Source organism: Saimiri boliviensis, chromosome 15, assembly GCF_048565385.1.
Source record: "Saimiri boliviensis isolate mSaiBol1 chromosome 15, mSaiBol1.pri, whole genome shotgun sequence".
Classification (NCBI taxonomy): domain Eukaryota; kingdom Metazoa; phylum Chordata; class Mammalia; order Primates; family Cebidae; genus Saimiri; species Saimiri boliviensis.
Genome location: NC_133463.1, coordinates 44,993,539 through 45,009,316, shown reverse-complemented (window position 1 = coordinate 45,009,316; position 15,778 = coordinate 44,993,539). Strand labels below are relative to the sequence as shown.

General features: G+C 38.1%; 1 protein-coding gene across 1 annotated transcript in view; it reads left to right on the top strand.

The window, feature by feature from the left end:
- ZBTB10 (zinc finger and BTB domain containing 10) overlaps positions 1-15,012 on the top strand; it is a 35,860-nt gene extending 20,848 nt beyond the window's left edge. The window contains exons 3-6 of the mRNA XM_010350894.3: positions 7,222-7,320; positions 12,645-12,821; positions 13,022-13,194; positions 13,458-15,012. Of these exons, the coding sequence (XP_010349196.2) occupies positions 7,222-7,320; positions 12,645-12,821; positions 13,022-13,194; positions 13,458-13,763 (755 nt within the window). The 3' untranslated portion in view covers positions 13,764-15,012. The remainder of the gene's footprint in view (positions 1-7,221; positions 7,321-12,644; positions 12,822-13,021; positions 13,195-13,457) is intronic.
- The last annotated feature ends 766 nt before the right edge of the window (positions 15,013-15,778 follow it).

Below are 15,778 nucleotides of genomic sequence, written 5' to 3'. Positions count from 1 at the left end.
CAGAGTCTTGCTCTGTCACCCAGGCTGGAGTGCAGGGGCATGATCATGGCTTATGGAAACCTCAACCTCCTGGGCTCAAGTGATCCTCCCACCTCACTCTCCCCTAATGAGCCCCACAGTACTTGGGACTACAGGTAGGCATTCGCCACCATGCCTGGCTAATTTATTTTTATTTTTAGTAAGAATGAAGTCTCACTTTGTTGCCCAGGAGGCTGGTCTCAGGCTCGAGGGATCCTCTAGCCTGGCCTCCGAAACTGCTGGGATTACAGGCTTGAGCCACTGTGTCCAGTCTAAAATATGCTCTAAAACCATGAGATGTGGCTTTGGTGAAAGAGACTTGGGGTTTAGATTGAGTTCTGCAACTTTACTAGCCTTGAGTGTATACCAAACAGCCACCCTAGTGGGAAAAAAGTAAAATTTCAACCTCATAGTAATTGTGAGTTCTGAAGACTCAAAAGCTTTTTCTTAAATCGTTTTGGTGACAAAACGATTTTTTTACTCCTTAAATGTGAATATTCATGTTTTTTTGTTTTATTCTTATTTTTCTGAGATGGAGTTTTGCTCTTGTTGCAATGGTACTATCTCGGCTCACTGAAACCTCCGCCTCCCAGGTTCAAGCAATTTTCCTGCTTCAGGCTCCTGAGTAGCTGGGATTACAGACATGCACCACCACACCTGGTTACTTTTGTGTTTTTAGTAGAGACAGGGTTTCTCTATATTGGTCAGGCTGATCTCAAACTCCTGTCCTCAGGTAATTCACCCACCTTGGACTCCAAAAGTGCTGGGATTACAGGTGTGAGTCACTGCGCCCAGCAAGTACTCATGTTTTGTGGAAATATTCATGTTTTCATTATAGGGTGCTGCTCCAGACCCCATATGGGGTGTTACAGTCATAGCTATAAAATCTGAAAAATTCTGCATTCTGTGTCTTACCCCAAGGGTCTCAACATAGCAGATTTATGGACCTGGATTAGTTTTTATTCTCTTAGGAGATTCCAGATGTTTTGCTAAACCTTTCAGGCATTCTTTGGTATGGAGTATGCTATGAAGGATGAGCTACAAGTCAGAATTTAAGATCATCTTTCATTTGTAATTTTGGGGTTTCTAATAATTGGGAAGAGCTGTTGAAGGCCAGATGCTTATGTATTTTATGTTTTTAAGAGACAAAGTCTCCCTCTGTCACCCATGCTGGAGTGCAGTGATCATAGATCACTGTGGCCTCAAACTCTTGGGCTCAAGTGATCCAGTCCTCTTGCCTCAGCCTCCTGAGTACCTGGGCACACCTACAGACACGGGCTACCATGCTAGGCTAATTTTTTTTTTTTTAATTTTTAGAGTGGAGACAGGATCTCATTGTGTTGCCCACACTGACTGGTCTCCACTCGTGGGCTCAACTCTCCTCCTGCCTCAGCCTCCCAAAGTGCTGGGGTTGCATGCAGGAGCCACCATATTCAGCCCTGATGCTTATTTTTAAAAATAAATAAGAGTTAATGAGCTATATGATATACTAATGCATGAGAGTCTTCAGTATTTAATTGTAAAAGGTGATAGTAGGCAACTATATGGTAGTGGAAATAGTAGTCTGCCATTTTGCTCTGCTTAGTGTTACTTTCCTTCCCTGTACCATTCTTGACCCAAGAAGTGACTACACTGGTGATTATTACCTGTAAGTCAAACTCTTAAGTGGTCAGAGTAAAGCGCAGAGCTGAGGAAGCCTTATGCATTTTTGTGACTTCCTGCTGAAGGTGTTAAGTTGTCTCAACCATATAAATGTGAGTCCCTGAAAGTTTTTTATAAACTGAATTTTGGTTTCTGATGCAGCCTTAATATAATAGGGTGACCAGACAGTATAAATTTTCATTGAAAGCTGTACTCTTCAGATATAACTTCTGGGAACTCAAAAATAGCTTAAACTGAATTTTTGGTTTCTCATACAGCCTTAAAATAGTAGGGAGACCAGGTAGTATAAATTTTCATTTAAAGCTTTACTCTTCAGAAGTGTTAAAACTTTCTGGGAACTTCAAAATAGCTTTCCACATATAGTAGGAAATTTGGAAATGTTTTTATTTAAAATCTAAAGAAACGGAGCGATAGGCCACATAATGTTAAGATTGAGGAGTTCCTTATGTGGAAGTTATTCACAGTAGGTGACTGTGGGGTAGAAACATACCCAGTGCCATGTGATAAATGTTAAATTATTTAAGAAGCATGAACAGGGTGCAATGGGACAGTCCTAACTGCACAGAAGAGTTGAAGAAAGCTTCATAGAGATGGCAGTGTGAGTTGGATCTTTTGTTATATAGAAGTTTGTTAGGAGGGGAAGAAGAGTGTTCATTGACAGGCAAAGTGGCAAAGAAATTGGAGTAAGTGGGTAGAAGAATGGAGAGGAAAGTGTGGGGACATCTCCAATTTCCTGCCACCTTGTCTATAGGTATGACTATTTTTATATTGTAATAAATTGTGACTTGTTTTACAGACTCTGAAGCAATGAATGGTTTATATCTAGAGATTTGATCTGCTTATATTGCATTTAAGATTAAAGTTTAAGCATTATTCGTGGATTGGAGTCGGGTGTGTACTGGGGGGGGGCTATTAGGGAGAAATAACAGGACATTTGAGTAGTGCAAGGAAGAAACAGTTGAGCCTAATCTAAGTAATATGGGGCAGTCACTTGTCAATGAGTTTGGGAGTGAAAGGGAAGCTATTTTGAGTTTAAAAGACCACTACAGGAAATGTAAATGGTGGTTTAATATAATATGTTTGCAACTGAATTTACTCTCCACTGAAAGGAGAAAATTAAAGAGAAAAAAATCTCTACCTGTTTATGGGGGGGGGGGGAACGGACACATTTGCTTTTAGTTGTGAAACTGTCACCATAAGGGAAACTTGTGCTAATAAGTAGTTATATGAAAATGAAAGTTGAATAGAGTTGAGTTTTTATACAACTAGTTTAGCTGTTTCTTTTAAACTTCTTTCCTGGTGTCTTTTCTCATATCTTTTCAAGAGTATTTGTATTCTAAGAAAATCTGGATTAGTCTGCACCTGTCTAATGGGTGGAATATTGAGGACCACAAGCAAATGTCCAGGGAAACCTTTCCAACTCAATCTTGTTTAATTTAGCATTCACACCAGGTGCTGTACTAATCACTTCCCACATGATTTGGAAGGGTTGCTAGCCCACTGTCCTCCAAGAGATGCCTATCATGACCAAGGCACCAAGATTAGTTTTACTTTAATGATACTTTGTCTTGTACTTTGCTCAGTATTTTCATTTACTAATTTCATTGGTCACTGGCACATTTTTGGGAGTTAGAGACTGAGATTTAGACCAGTCTTTTATCCCATCTGCTTGTTAATCAGATTTTTTTTAAATCTATGGTAATATTTTCATTTTTTTAAGGAGACAGGGTCTTGCTCTTTCACCCATTGAGGGAGTGCAGTGGCGTAATCACAGCTCGCTGCAGCCTTGAACTCAAGTGGGCTCAAGGGATCCTCCTACCTTGGCTTCCTCCCAGAGTGCTGGGATCACAGGCAAGAGCCACTGTACCTGTCCTTTCATGAATAATACCTCTCATGAAGTTATTAACTAAAATTGCAATACATGGTTAATTAGAGAAGTTTATAAATGAATTCTAAGGAAGAGGTTGCTTTAAAGTAGACAAAAAGTGTAACTGTAAAGAGCAATGAGGCCTGGCGTGGTGGCTCAAGCTTATTCCCAGCACTTTGGGAGGCCGAGGCAGGTGGATCACGAGATCAAGAGATTGAGACCATCCTGGTCAACATGGCGAAACCCCGTCTCTACTAAAAATACAAAACATTAGTTGAGCATGGTGGCACACACCTGTAGTCCCAGCTACTTGGGAGGCTGAGGCAGGAGAATTGCTTGAACCCAGGAGGTGGAGGTTGTGGTGAGCCGAGATTGTGCCGTTGCACTCAAGCCTGGGTAACGACTGAAACTCCTTCCCTCCACCCCCCAAAAAGAGCAATGATAGCTAGTACCTTGGTATCCTTAAGATTTTGGAGATGGTATTTTTTTTTCTATTCTTTTTTTTTTTTTTTTTTTTACTTCAGTGAAGGAAGGAGATGGTAGTGTTAGGTAAAAGGAATGTAATAAAATGGATTATTTTTTTTCATTTCATAAAAAGAGCTTATCAAGTATGAGTAGCAAAGTACATGTGAATATACTTCTGCACTCATGTTCCCGGTATTGCAAATTGTAGTTTTTGATTGCCTGCTTATGTGCCAGGCCCTGAGGCTTGGCGCTTGCAATAAATTATCAGGAAGCAATGTAATACAGTTACTAAACAGTCCAGACCTCTGCCACTAGCTTGTTATTTAACCTTCCTCAGCATTTTTCCTTATTGATAAAAAAAATTGAAAGACCTTACTGCTGCATGTGTAAAATTTGTGTGTGTTATAGGGGTTGCTATTATCTGTTTACTGAGAAAAGACATTTTTAAAAATAGAAGAAATCCTAGGCCAGGTGTGGTGGCTCACACCTGTAATCCCAGCACTTTGGGGAGGCCAAGGTGGGCGGATCACAAGGTCAAAAGATTGAGACCATGTTGGCCAACATGGTGAAACCCCATCTCTGCTAAAACAAAACTTAGCAGGGCGTGGTGACACACACCTGTACTGAGGCAGGAGAATTGCTTGAACCCAGGAGGCAGAGGTTGCAGTGAGCCAAGATTGCTCCACTGCACTCCAGTGTGGTGACAAAGCAAGACTCCCGTCTCGGGAAAAAAAAATAAGAAGAAATCCTACATGGTTTATTATTTAGCTCTGGTATATTTGAATATTATATACCACACGTGTACCTGCTACCAGTCAGAAAAATAGCTGTCACCTTGTGAAACTAGTGTGGTGTTCGTGTGTATGGTTCTTTCTTTTTTTTTTTTATTCGGACAAGTGCAGTAGTGAGAAGAGGGGAAAGGAAACTAATGTTTGAGTCAGTCTTCAGAAAGGTTTTGTGCTGTTTGCAAAGAAATCTTTGTCCTTTTTGCTGCCTATAAATGAAGCATAAGATTCCCATAGGAAGATACTGGATATCACAAAAGCAGGTGTATTAAAGTTTATTTTGTAATATTAGTTTTAGAGAAAAAGATGATTACCAAGAGTTGCTATCATGCTTCCTAATGAAGCAAAATTCATTTGTGTTGAGTAAATGGTTGATTGTCTGACTTCTATTCCATTCACATCATCTCTAATAATGATTTGCTAGGTGGTTTGGCTGGTTCTGAATAAGATAAGCAGTGACATAATACATTGCTTCCTGGAAGTTAAGCACACTATTGTCAGAAGATTGTCAACTTGGAATAACTCACCTGTTTTGAGATTTGTTTTTGATATAAAGAACTAAGTAGTTGATGCCTTTCAAGAGACACAAGACAAATATATTTGCAATTTATTTTGTAAGATTTTGGCTGAGGAGGTCTATACTTGTTCATGTAGAATTAGAAATCAGAAGTTCTAATATACTTAAGAGGTAGGGTAGGAGATAGGAAATGCCTTAGAACTGGCTGAGGAAAGCTTTCAACAACTCATTATATAGAATTTTGCATAAAGAGAAACCTGTATTTGAAAACCCATTTGGCAGTGTCTTTAATGTCTCCCTTTAGTGATTCCTTTAACTTTTGGCGGGTGTTGTGGTTCATGCCTGTAATCCCAGCACTTTGGGAACCCAAGGCAGGAGGATTGTTTGAGCTCAGGCATTCAAGGTCAGCATGGGCAACATGGTGAGACCCTGTCTCAAAAAAAATTAGCCAGGTATGCTGGTGTGCACCTGTAGTATCAGCTGTTTGGGAGGCCGATGTGGGAGGATTGGTTGCACTTGGGAGGCAGAGGTTACAGTGAGCTGAGATTGTGCCACTGGACTCCAGCCTGGGTGACAGAGGGAGACCCTGCCTCAAAAATAAGGAACTTTCACTTTCTTAAAAAAAAATCGTTACCCTATTTCTCATACTTCCTTTTTTTAAGCTAGATTTCTCAAAGATTCTTTTCTTAATTGATCATCTCACAACACCGACCACTCTTACTATTCCGGCTTGCCATGCCTCCTCATCAGCATTGTTCAGTAAGATTACCAGCGATAGTCCTAGGTGCTTATTGAATGAAAGCGTTGTCCGTTTTTAGCTCTCATCTTGAATTGACAAAGTAGACTTGGAAGCATTGACAAAGTGGACTACTTTTCCCTTAAAACTTTTTTCCGTGTTTTTTTTGTAGCTCATTAAATGCTAGGATTCTTCAGTATACTTAGTCTTTTCTCACTGTCACATCCGTTCACTCCCATCTATATTCTGTATTCTGACATTCCAGCTTGTTTTTTTGAGACTGGTCTCATTCTGTTGCCCCAGGCTGGAGTGCAGTGGTGTGGATTTCAACTCACTGTAGCGACTGCCTTCCAGGCTCAGGTGAATCCTGCCATCTAAGCCTCCCGAGTAGCTGAGACTACAGGTGTGTACCACCACACCTGGCTGAGTTTTGTATTTTTTTTAGAGATGCGGTTTTTTAAATGTCAGCCAGGCTGATCTGGAACTCCTGGCTTCAAGTGACCTGCCTACTTCAGCTTCCCAAAGTGCTGGGATTATTGGTGTGAGCCACCACTTCCAGCCTAGCAATTCTAGCTTTAATTGGTCTTCTCCACTTCTGAAACAATACAGATATACCAACAATGTGCTTTATACCTCTAATACTTACTAGTTAGTACTAGTAGTATTGTTTGAGTGTCAAGTACCATAATTGTAACACTTGGCTTTTTATATTATCCAATTAGATTCCTAGACTACATCTGTGATATCAGTGGATGTAAATTAGGGAGAAACTAAGGCACATGGTCATATAGCCTATAACAGAAATAGGAGTGGCACCTAATTCACCCTGGTTCTACAGCCCATTCCTAACCAGTACACTATACTCACTGTACATGTCTTAGGCTTTTGTGAGCCTTCTATTGAACACAGTAGATAATTCAGTACTTACAGATGGTACTTTTTATTAAAGAAACACTTCCAAGGCCAGGCATGGTGGCCCACGCCTGTAATCTTAGCACTTTGGGAGGTGAGGCGGGTAGATCACAAGGTCAGGAGTTTGAGACAAGCCTACCCTGGCCAATATGGTGAAACCTCGTCTCAATTAAAAAAAAAAAAAATTCCAATAAAGAGTGGTGTTTTGGGTGGTGGCTGTGGTGTGGTTTGTAGATAAATTTTTCTGTCTCCTTTTCAGATTTAGATGGTGCTCTACTCTCGGGGCCAGATGTTGATAGGAATGTGAATGCAAATTTATTGGCTGAAGCTGGCACTAGTCAAGATGGAGGTGATGCTGGTAGGTACAGTAAGATTTTAACAACAGTACATTAAAGATTGGGAAGTATCACAACTTATCTGTAGCCTACTGTAATTTCTCTCCCTTAAGAAGGTTCTGTCATAGGCCGGGCGCGGTGGCTCACGCCTGTAATCCAAGCACTTTGGAGGCCAAGGTGGGCGGATCACCTGAGGTCAGGAGTTAAAGACCAGCCTGACCAACATGGTGAAACCCTGTCTTTAAAAAAAAAAAAAAAAAGGAAGGTTCTATTATATATAAATACTTTCAATCTATGGTACATATGTTTATGATGACTTCGGAAAATTGGTAAATGTAAATGATGTTTCTGGTTTTGCATGTTTGAGAGAGTCATTTGTTTAGGTTTAAAAACTCTTACATATAAAAAGTAATTGAGTTAATATGTCTTGTGGCTTCCTGCTGATACATAGATATGGAACGGAAATGGTAATTACGATAATGGTTGAATTTATTTTAATTTTTATGCAAAATGATGATGTAGTTAATGGCTATAGAAAATGTTGATTAGTTCTATGTGATATCAGCAGTATATTGGAGGAAGCTCGATGACTATAAAGAAAAAGAATCCATGAATATCTTATGAATAAAAGAGTAAAAGAGAGGAAGTCATTCTTTACGAAAGAATGCCAAACTGAAGAAGAATGATAGCATTGGAAAAATGCCTATTTTGCAACCCCCACAGGAAATAATTCAAAATCATCAGTGGATGTTAAGCCACTGTTAATGGACTTGTCCTCCTATGATTGGGTGAAAAGTTGTTGGGGAATATCATATTCACGTGGTCTCAAATTAGCATTCCCATAGATGATTTCCACTTGCAAAGGGAAAAGGTAAATTTACAACAAGGAGATCTGAGGAAGATTGTCATAACCAAGTGATTAAACTTCGCATCATTAATAATAGAACAAACTAAAATTAAAGGCTGGCTTATTTGATGAACTGCCTGGCACACAGCATTTCCTATGCAGTATTCTTGAGAAACTGTTTAGCCTGTGTCTAATGACAAAGGAAAATCCAGACGTGGATGTATATGACAGGTAAACCAAACCTGTCCCAACTCTGAAATGTTAATGGTAATAGACAAGTGGGGAAACGACTAGATAAAGGAGATCAAGTAAAGTGCAGCATGGAGATCATGGGATCAAAAAATGATTAAAGGGTACATTTTGGGGACAGCTGGGAATTATAGTATGTGTTAAGTGATAATCAATTGTACTGTGATTATCTACCAGCATGTTCTAGAAGATGTTATGAGCGTGCATGTTTTTAAATACTGCATAGAAAGCATGTATGTGTGTACATAAAAAGATGGCAAAACTAGTGTTTGTTGAAGATATATAGGGATATTTATTGATTGTTTCAGTGTTATTAGCTTTGGAATTCTTTTCAGAGTTGATGAGAACAGAGATGAGGCGCTTTTTAAAAGTTTTCATGGGCTCTGAATTCAGTATGTACTGACGAAAATAAAGCCATTTCTGAAGAAACTACCTTAAGGTGCTTGCCCCTGACTGTTTAAAAGAATTTACAAAACAAGTTTTGAAATTAGGAGTTTGTACGTCAGATGTGTTGAATTTTAAATATTTTATTTTTATTTATTTTTTTAAATAAGACAGGGCTTCATCATATTGGCCAGGCTGGTCTTGAACTCCTGACCTCAGGTGATCTGCCCACCTCCCCAAAGTGCTGAGGTTACAGGCGTGAGCCACCACGCCTGGCCTGAATTTTAAAGATTTTTGCTTGCACAGAAAATTGCTGATGTACTTGCTTTCTTGGTTTAGAAATCTAGTCCAAGAATGGGCTTAGTTAGGGGGTGTGTGAATTAATATGAAAAAATTTAAATTTGTAAACCTTTGATAAAAAGTTATTCCTCTTGAAGGGGACATTTTTATCCATTAGTATTTTTGCATCTGAGATCAGCCTTTGCTTTATGACTTTGATGTTAAAAACCTACGTTGCTTTTTCCTTAGTTTGCTATTGTGGAATAATGTACCCAAGAAGGATATTATTGATCAAAGTAAGCTCCATTTTTAAGTAGATGTATAATGACCTTAATGATTCTTAAGTGTATTGAGTTACAATGATAGTACCTTTATTCAGGCCACTCTTATAATTCTTACAAGTATTCTCTGTTAAAAGAATTAGGAGAGGTGAAATTTGGGGCAAGGTTTATTTAATTTGAATTACCATTTTGTATTCCAGATAGAGTGGAATGAATACCAAGGAATGAATTCCATCCATTCATTCTTTGGTATGATGGATGTTGAATCTTGGATTTTCAGTTTATGAATTGTTTTAGGGATATTCCATTTCCTTTTTCTGTCGAGATGGGGCCTTGCTCTGTCACCCTGGCTGGTCTGAATCTCATAGGCTCAAGCTGTCCTCCCACATCAGCCTCTAAAAGTACTGGGATGGTAGGCACGAGCCACTGTGCCTAGCCTATTTCCTTACTCTTAGATATTGTGAATAATATTTAATTGTAGATATTAGAACATCTAACGTATCTTTTGATACTCGTTTTCTAAGTATTTTGAGCAAGTCAGAAGTACATATTGGCATTTTCTGGAGAACATTTTTATTCCACAAGTAATTGGAGAGCAGTATATATGTCTTAGACAATAGAAAAACAGAGGCGAGGGATAAGCTCAGTTCTTGCTCTTTTGGAGTTTAGCTTTGTACTGATTTAGACAAGAAATATGAATCATAAAGTTGAAACTTTATTTAGAATTGTGAAACTAAAAGTAGGTTGACCTCCAGGCTACCACCTCCATCCCATTCTTTATCCCACACACAGAAATTTAGGATTCTTAGTACTTACTCCCAAACACTAATTAGGTGCAACTATAATGAGTTGTAGTTGAATTATATGTAACTATGGGTTCGGGAGGCTTTCTTTTTACATCAAAAACTGGTGAAAGTATTCCAAGTATAATACCGTTTTACGGTAATAGTAATGATGTGCTTTTTTTTTTTTTTTTTTAAATGGAGTTTCGCTCTTGTTGCCCAGGCTGGAGTGGAGTACAGTGGCACCATCTTGACTCACCCCAGCCTCTGCCTCTCGGGCTCAAGCCATTTTCCTGCCTCACCCTCCCAAGTAGCTAGGATTACAGGCATGTGCCACCATGCCCCGCTAATTTTGCATTTTTTGTAGAAGAGATGATTTCTCCGTGTTGGTCAGACTGTTCTCAAACTCCCAACCTCAGGTAATCCACCCCCCTTGTTGCTGGGATTACAGGCGTGAGCCACCGCAGCCAGCCTCTAATGGACAGTTTTAAAATACTTTAGTGACATTTTTACTTTGTTGGGTATTAAGACTTTCACCAAAAAGGAATCTTTTTTTTTTTTTTTTTTTAAGCCAGTCGAATTTAGCAGTGGGGGGTTGTATGCCAACTTTAGTGACACTAACGTTAATAAGTTCTGATAACCCACTACCATCGGACCAGCCAGAATCTCTTTTTGAGACGGAGTCTTGCTCTGTCACCAGGCTGGAGTGCAGTGGTGTGATCTGTGCTTGCTGCAAACTCCGCCTCCCGGGTTCAAGCGATTCTCCTGCTTCAGCCTCCCCAGTAGCTGGGACAACAGGCTTGCAACACCATGCCCAGGTAATTTTTGTATTTTTAGTAGAGATGGGGTATCACCACGTTGGCCAGGATGGTCTCGATCTCTTGACCTTGTGGTCTGCCGCCCTCGGCCTCCCAAAGTGCAGGGATTACAGGTGTGAGCCACTGCGCCTGGCAGGAATCTTAAGTTTTCTTAATTTTTAAGAGGGACAACTTGTCTGGGAACATATATGTGAAATGATTCTTAGGAAAGAAATTTGGGTAAACATTCTTTTACTTTTAAAACCATGATGCCCATGGGAGGAAAAATGGATTATTGCTGCTTGAGTGAACTACGCATATATCCTGGCAAGGAGTGTTTCAGGTAGGAAAACCAAAATGCTTTGAATTGGGAGCATGTTTATCATGGAAGACTAGCACAGAGGTTCAGTATGGTTGGAATGGAGTGACTGAAAGGGTGATTGGAAGTCATAGTTCCACCAGGTAAGGCTTTAGAGGATATTGAAAGTCTTCTAGCTTTTACTTTGAGGTGGGTAGTCTTTGTAGCCTTGTAAGCTGAGTGGTGACCTGCCTTAAGGTAGTGTTTTAAAAGAATCTGTGACTTCTCTACTGAGAACAGAGCAGGGAGACAAGTTGGTGGTGGCTACTGAAAACAGTCCGGGGGTAGAGCGCATGATTGATTGGATCAGGGTGGCAATAGTTGTGGAGGAGTCTGGATATATTTCTATTGCCAAAACATTCCTGGTGCAACAAATTACATTAAAGATGGAGTTAAATTCAGTGGATATAATTCCTGCCCTTGCTAATCTGAAGATCCTTAGGGACATCCATTATTCTGTTTTCATTCTATTTTCTGCACATTATTTTATGTAAGGATAGACTTAGAAAGAAAGAACTTTTACCGAATCTTGAAAGCATTCAGTTACCTTGCCCTAATATGTCTGAAACAACAAGGATTTAGTAATAGAACTTTAAATTTGTAATTATCCTGTATGTATGCTTTATTCTCAGTCTATGGTTCTGAACCAGTTGATCTTAAAATTATGTGCCTGTCCTGGTTTTGTAATAAGGAGAATATCCTATTTAACAGCTGGTCTTCAGGGTGATACAATCTTGAGTGATAGAGCAGTTAGAAAAAGCAACTCTTAAGAGTTACGGTATGAATATACCCATCCTTTAAAAGGGTAATTTCTTGTGGCATCTACATGATTAAATGATACTCATTTTACTTTCTTTCTCTTCCCCCCACTTTTTATTTTTTTGAGACAGGGTGCCACTGTGTCACCCAGGCAGAAGGGCAGGCATGATCTTGAATCACTGCCACCGCTGGGCTCAAATGATTATTCCAAGTAGCTGGGACTTAGAGAGCACACCACCATATCCAGCTAATTAAAAAAAAATTTTTTTTTTGTATAGATGGAGTTTCTCTCCATTGTTGCCCAGGCTGGTTGCAAACTCCTGGGCTCAAGCGATCCTTCTGCCTCAACCTCCCAAAGTGCTGGGATTACATGCATGAGCCACTGTGCCTGGTCCAGGATTTGTTTTTTTAAACTGAATTTCTTCTATAGTTGAATAGTATTTTGTTTTATTGTGATAATAAAGTACGAAGACTTCTCAATGTTAGACTAAAATACAGTTTTATTTAACTCATTATGAAGTTATAATGCTCATAGGATATATGTTTTCTGACTCTAATGAAGAGACAGATACTTATTACCATTATTAATTCAGAATTCTTACTTGTACTAGGTACTTCACATGATTTCAAGTATGGTTTGATGCCTGGTCCTTCAAATGATTTCAAGTATGGATTGATACCAGGTACTTCAAATGATTTCAAGTATGGATTGATACCAGGTGCTTCAAATGATTTCAAGTATGGATTATTGCCAGAATCTTGGCCAAAACAAGAAACTTGGGAAAATGGCAAGTATTAGTCAACTAAACAAGTACAGAATTACTAAATAACTGTTAACAATGAAAAGCTTGCATATTGCGTATTTATAAAAAACCAAATAGCAGTAGCTCCATGTCAATTGCTGTTCTCAGGGATAGAAATAAGTTTTGATAGCAAGTTTTCTATTTAATGTATAATAAGCACTTTGTTTTTTTGTTAATTCTCATAGGTGAATCATCTCTAATCATGAACAAGTTAAAATGCCCTCACTGTAGCTATGTAGCCAAATACAGACGAACACTAAAAAGGCACTTGCTCATTCACACAGGAGTGAGATCATTTAGCTGTGATATTTGTGGAAAACTGTTTACTCGAAGAGAACATGTAAAAAGACATTCCCTGGTAAGTAACTTTAAATACAGCTGATCTTTGAGATAAACGGTATTGATGTCAGTGAAGTTTAAAGGGATTTAAACAGTTAATTGTGAATATAAGGAATATTGTCTCTTAAATTGCTTTAAACAAAGAGCTTGACTTAGGAACTGATAATGAGCTTTTTACAGAGAAACAGTGGTATTTACTCATTAAATGTGTGGTTTGAGTGGGTCAAATGCATTCTACTATATGTAATAGCCTTATATTGGATTTTTCCCCCCTTCAATTAGGTGCATAAAAAGGATAAAAAATACAAATGTATGGTGTGTAAGAAGATCTTCATGTTAGCAGCCAGTGTTGGAATAAGACATGGATCTCGACGTTACGGTGTTTGTGTAGACTGTGCAGATAAATCACAACCAGGAGGGCAAGAAGGTGTAGATCAGGGACAGGATACAGAATTCCCTCGGGATGAAGAATACGAGGAGAATGAAGTAGGAGAAGCTGATGAAGAGCTAGTTGATGATGGAGAAGATCAGAATGATCCCTCTCGATGGGATGAATCCGGAGAAGTTTGTATGTCTCTAGATGATTAACTGGCCTACTATACTCCTCAAGGATGCTGCATTTGGACCTAATATGAATCGACAATTTGGATTGTTGAACTTGAAGGCTTGCAAAATAATGGTACATGCTGGATAGTAGTTATGTTGCTGTGAAAACTGTAGGGTCAAAGCCTTATAGCAAAAAAATTTTTTTTTTTTAATATTTGCACAGGACTATACAGCAGACAACCATGTGGTTGGATTACATGGAGTCCCCACATACTCAGTCAGTTATCAAAGTAAAATATTTTTTATTTATATGATATACAGTAACTATTTGGGTCCTATGAAAATAATCCTTAAAGAGCTTACATTCATGTGCTACTTTAACATGAGTGGAGAAAATCCATTTATGGAAGTACAGTGACAATTGACCCAATCACTTTGTCCATCAAACCACTCAGGCTAGTTTGTACTAGTAGAGTTTTGTTTCTATTTTTATTTTTATTAATTTTATTTTTTTTAATACAGATTTTCATTGTGGGGCTTTTTCAACCCCATTGGTTCTATTTTCTTGTATTTTTCCATTTTAATTTGCTTCATAACTTAAACCAAGTCTCTTCTAGTCTTAGGTATTATTTCTCAATTTTGTGCTGATGGGCATGTTTATAAGAACTGGAGAGGTAATTTATTGGAATGAATTAACTGACTTCCTCCGTTTCCCCCCTTCCTTTCTGACATGAATTTTACTACTTCACAAATGAAGAATGATGTTATGAAGTTACCGTGGTGAAGTTGACAAATACCACTAAAATGATTATGATTTAGAAGTAACTTTCTTCTGCTGCTCTAATCTGATAAATGGTTACTATAATGTTTTCTGACATGGTATTCGGTTTTGGGTATCTGTTACTTTGGCACTATTCTTGTTTGCCTCTTTATTTTTGCCAGTGTACTATACCTCAGCCCTATTCGAAAGGCCTAATTAAAAGAAAAATCATAGACATAATTAAAATGATTTGTTTTATAATTTATCCACCATGTCCAGTTTGGTTAGCTTGTTATGCAATATGAGTGAAATATCAGGTTTTTACCCCTGTGTCTTTTTTGTCATTAAAATTAACACAAAATGTGCATTCTCTTATTGTTTTATACTTATTGGGATATTGTTTGGAAATTATGATCAATAACTTATTTTTTCCTGTTCCTTGAAGTCACTCACCTTGATACAGTCTTCATAGTAGTCACAATGTTTCAACAAGTCTCAGAAATCATACAAATAAAATACTGAGAAGCTTTATTATTCTCTAAACTAAATTCTTCAGGGTACAAAGGGGTGACATTGAGGTGAAATTGTCAGATTTACTTAGTCTGGTGACATGAATTAGCTGATTGTGGAACTCTCAGCAGCATTTCACATATTAACATGTATGACATTATGAGCATATTGTATATTATATAAGATTGAGGGATGTCATATTTTCAGCTTTCTTTTAAATAAAAATTGAGTATATTTTCCTATTTTATATCAGGTAACTAAATTATGCTAGTTATGTGGGAAAAAAATTGCAAAGATGCTTTGACAGATATATAATCCCTTTGGTGCTCCATCTGATCAAAGTTGAAAAGTTGATGTTTTTTAAGAGACAAGCTTTACCATTGTCTCTGATTTCAGTAGAATAATGGTTTATTGTTAGACAGTGATGTTTCTGCTTGGATAAATCAAAGATAAATTACAGTTACATGGTTAGATGCAGCTTTTGTCATCTGTATTGTAGTTTCTACATAACTGTAAACCTGACAGATACAAATAGTTTCAGTTTGATTTTTGTTTAAAACGGATGAGTACATCTTAATGTTCTAGACAAATGAGTAAAATGTATTTCTGGTAGAAATTAGTTGGGCAAAGATACTATGAATGAAAAAGTATTTTAAACGTAAAATGTTCTTTGTGAATATGTAAGTATAGTATAAAGACTTCTTTCATCCCATTTATCCCCTTCCTTTAAATAAACTAGTTTACAATTGGTAGATCTGTCTATATATAAATATATATTAAAGAAAAA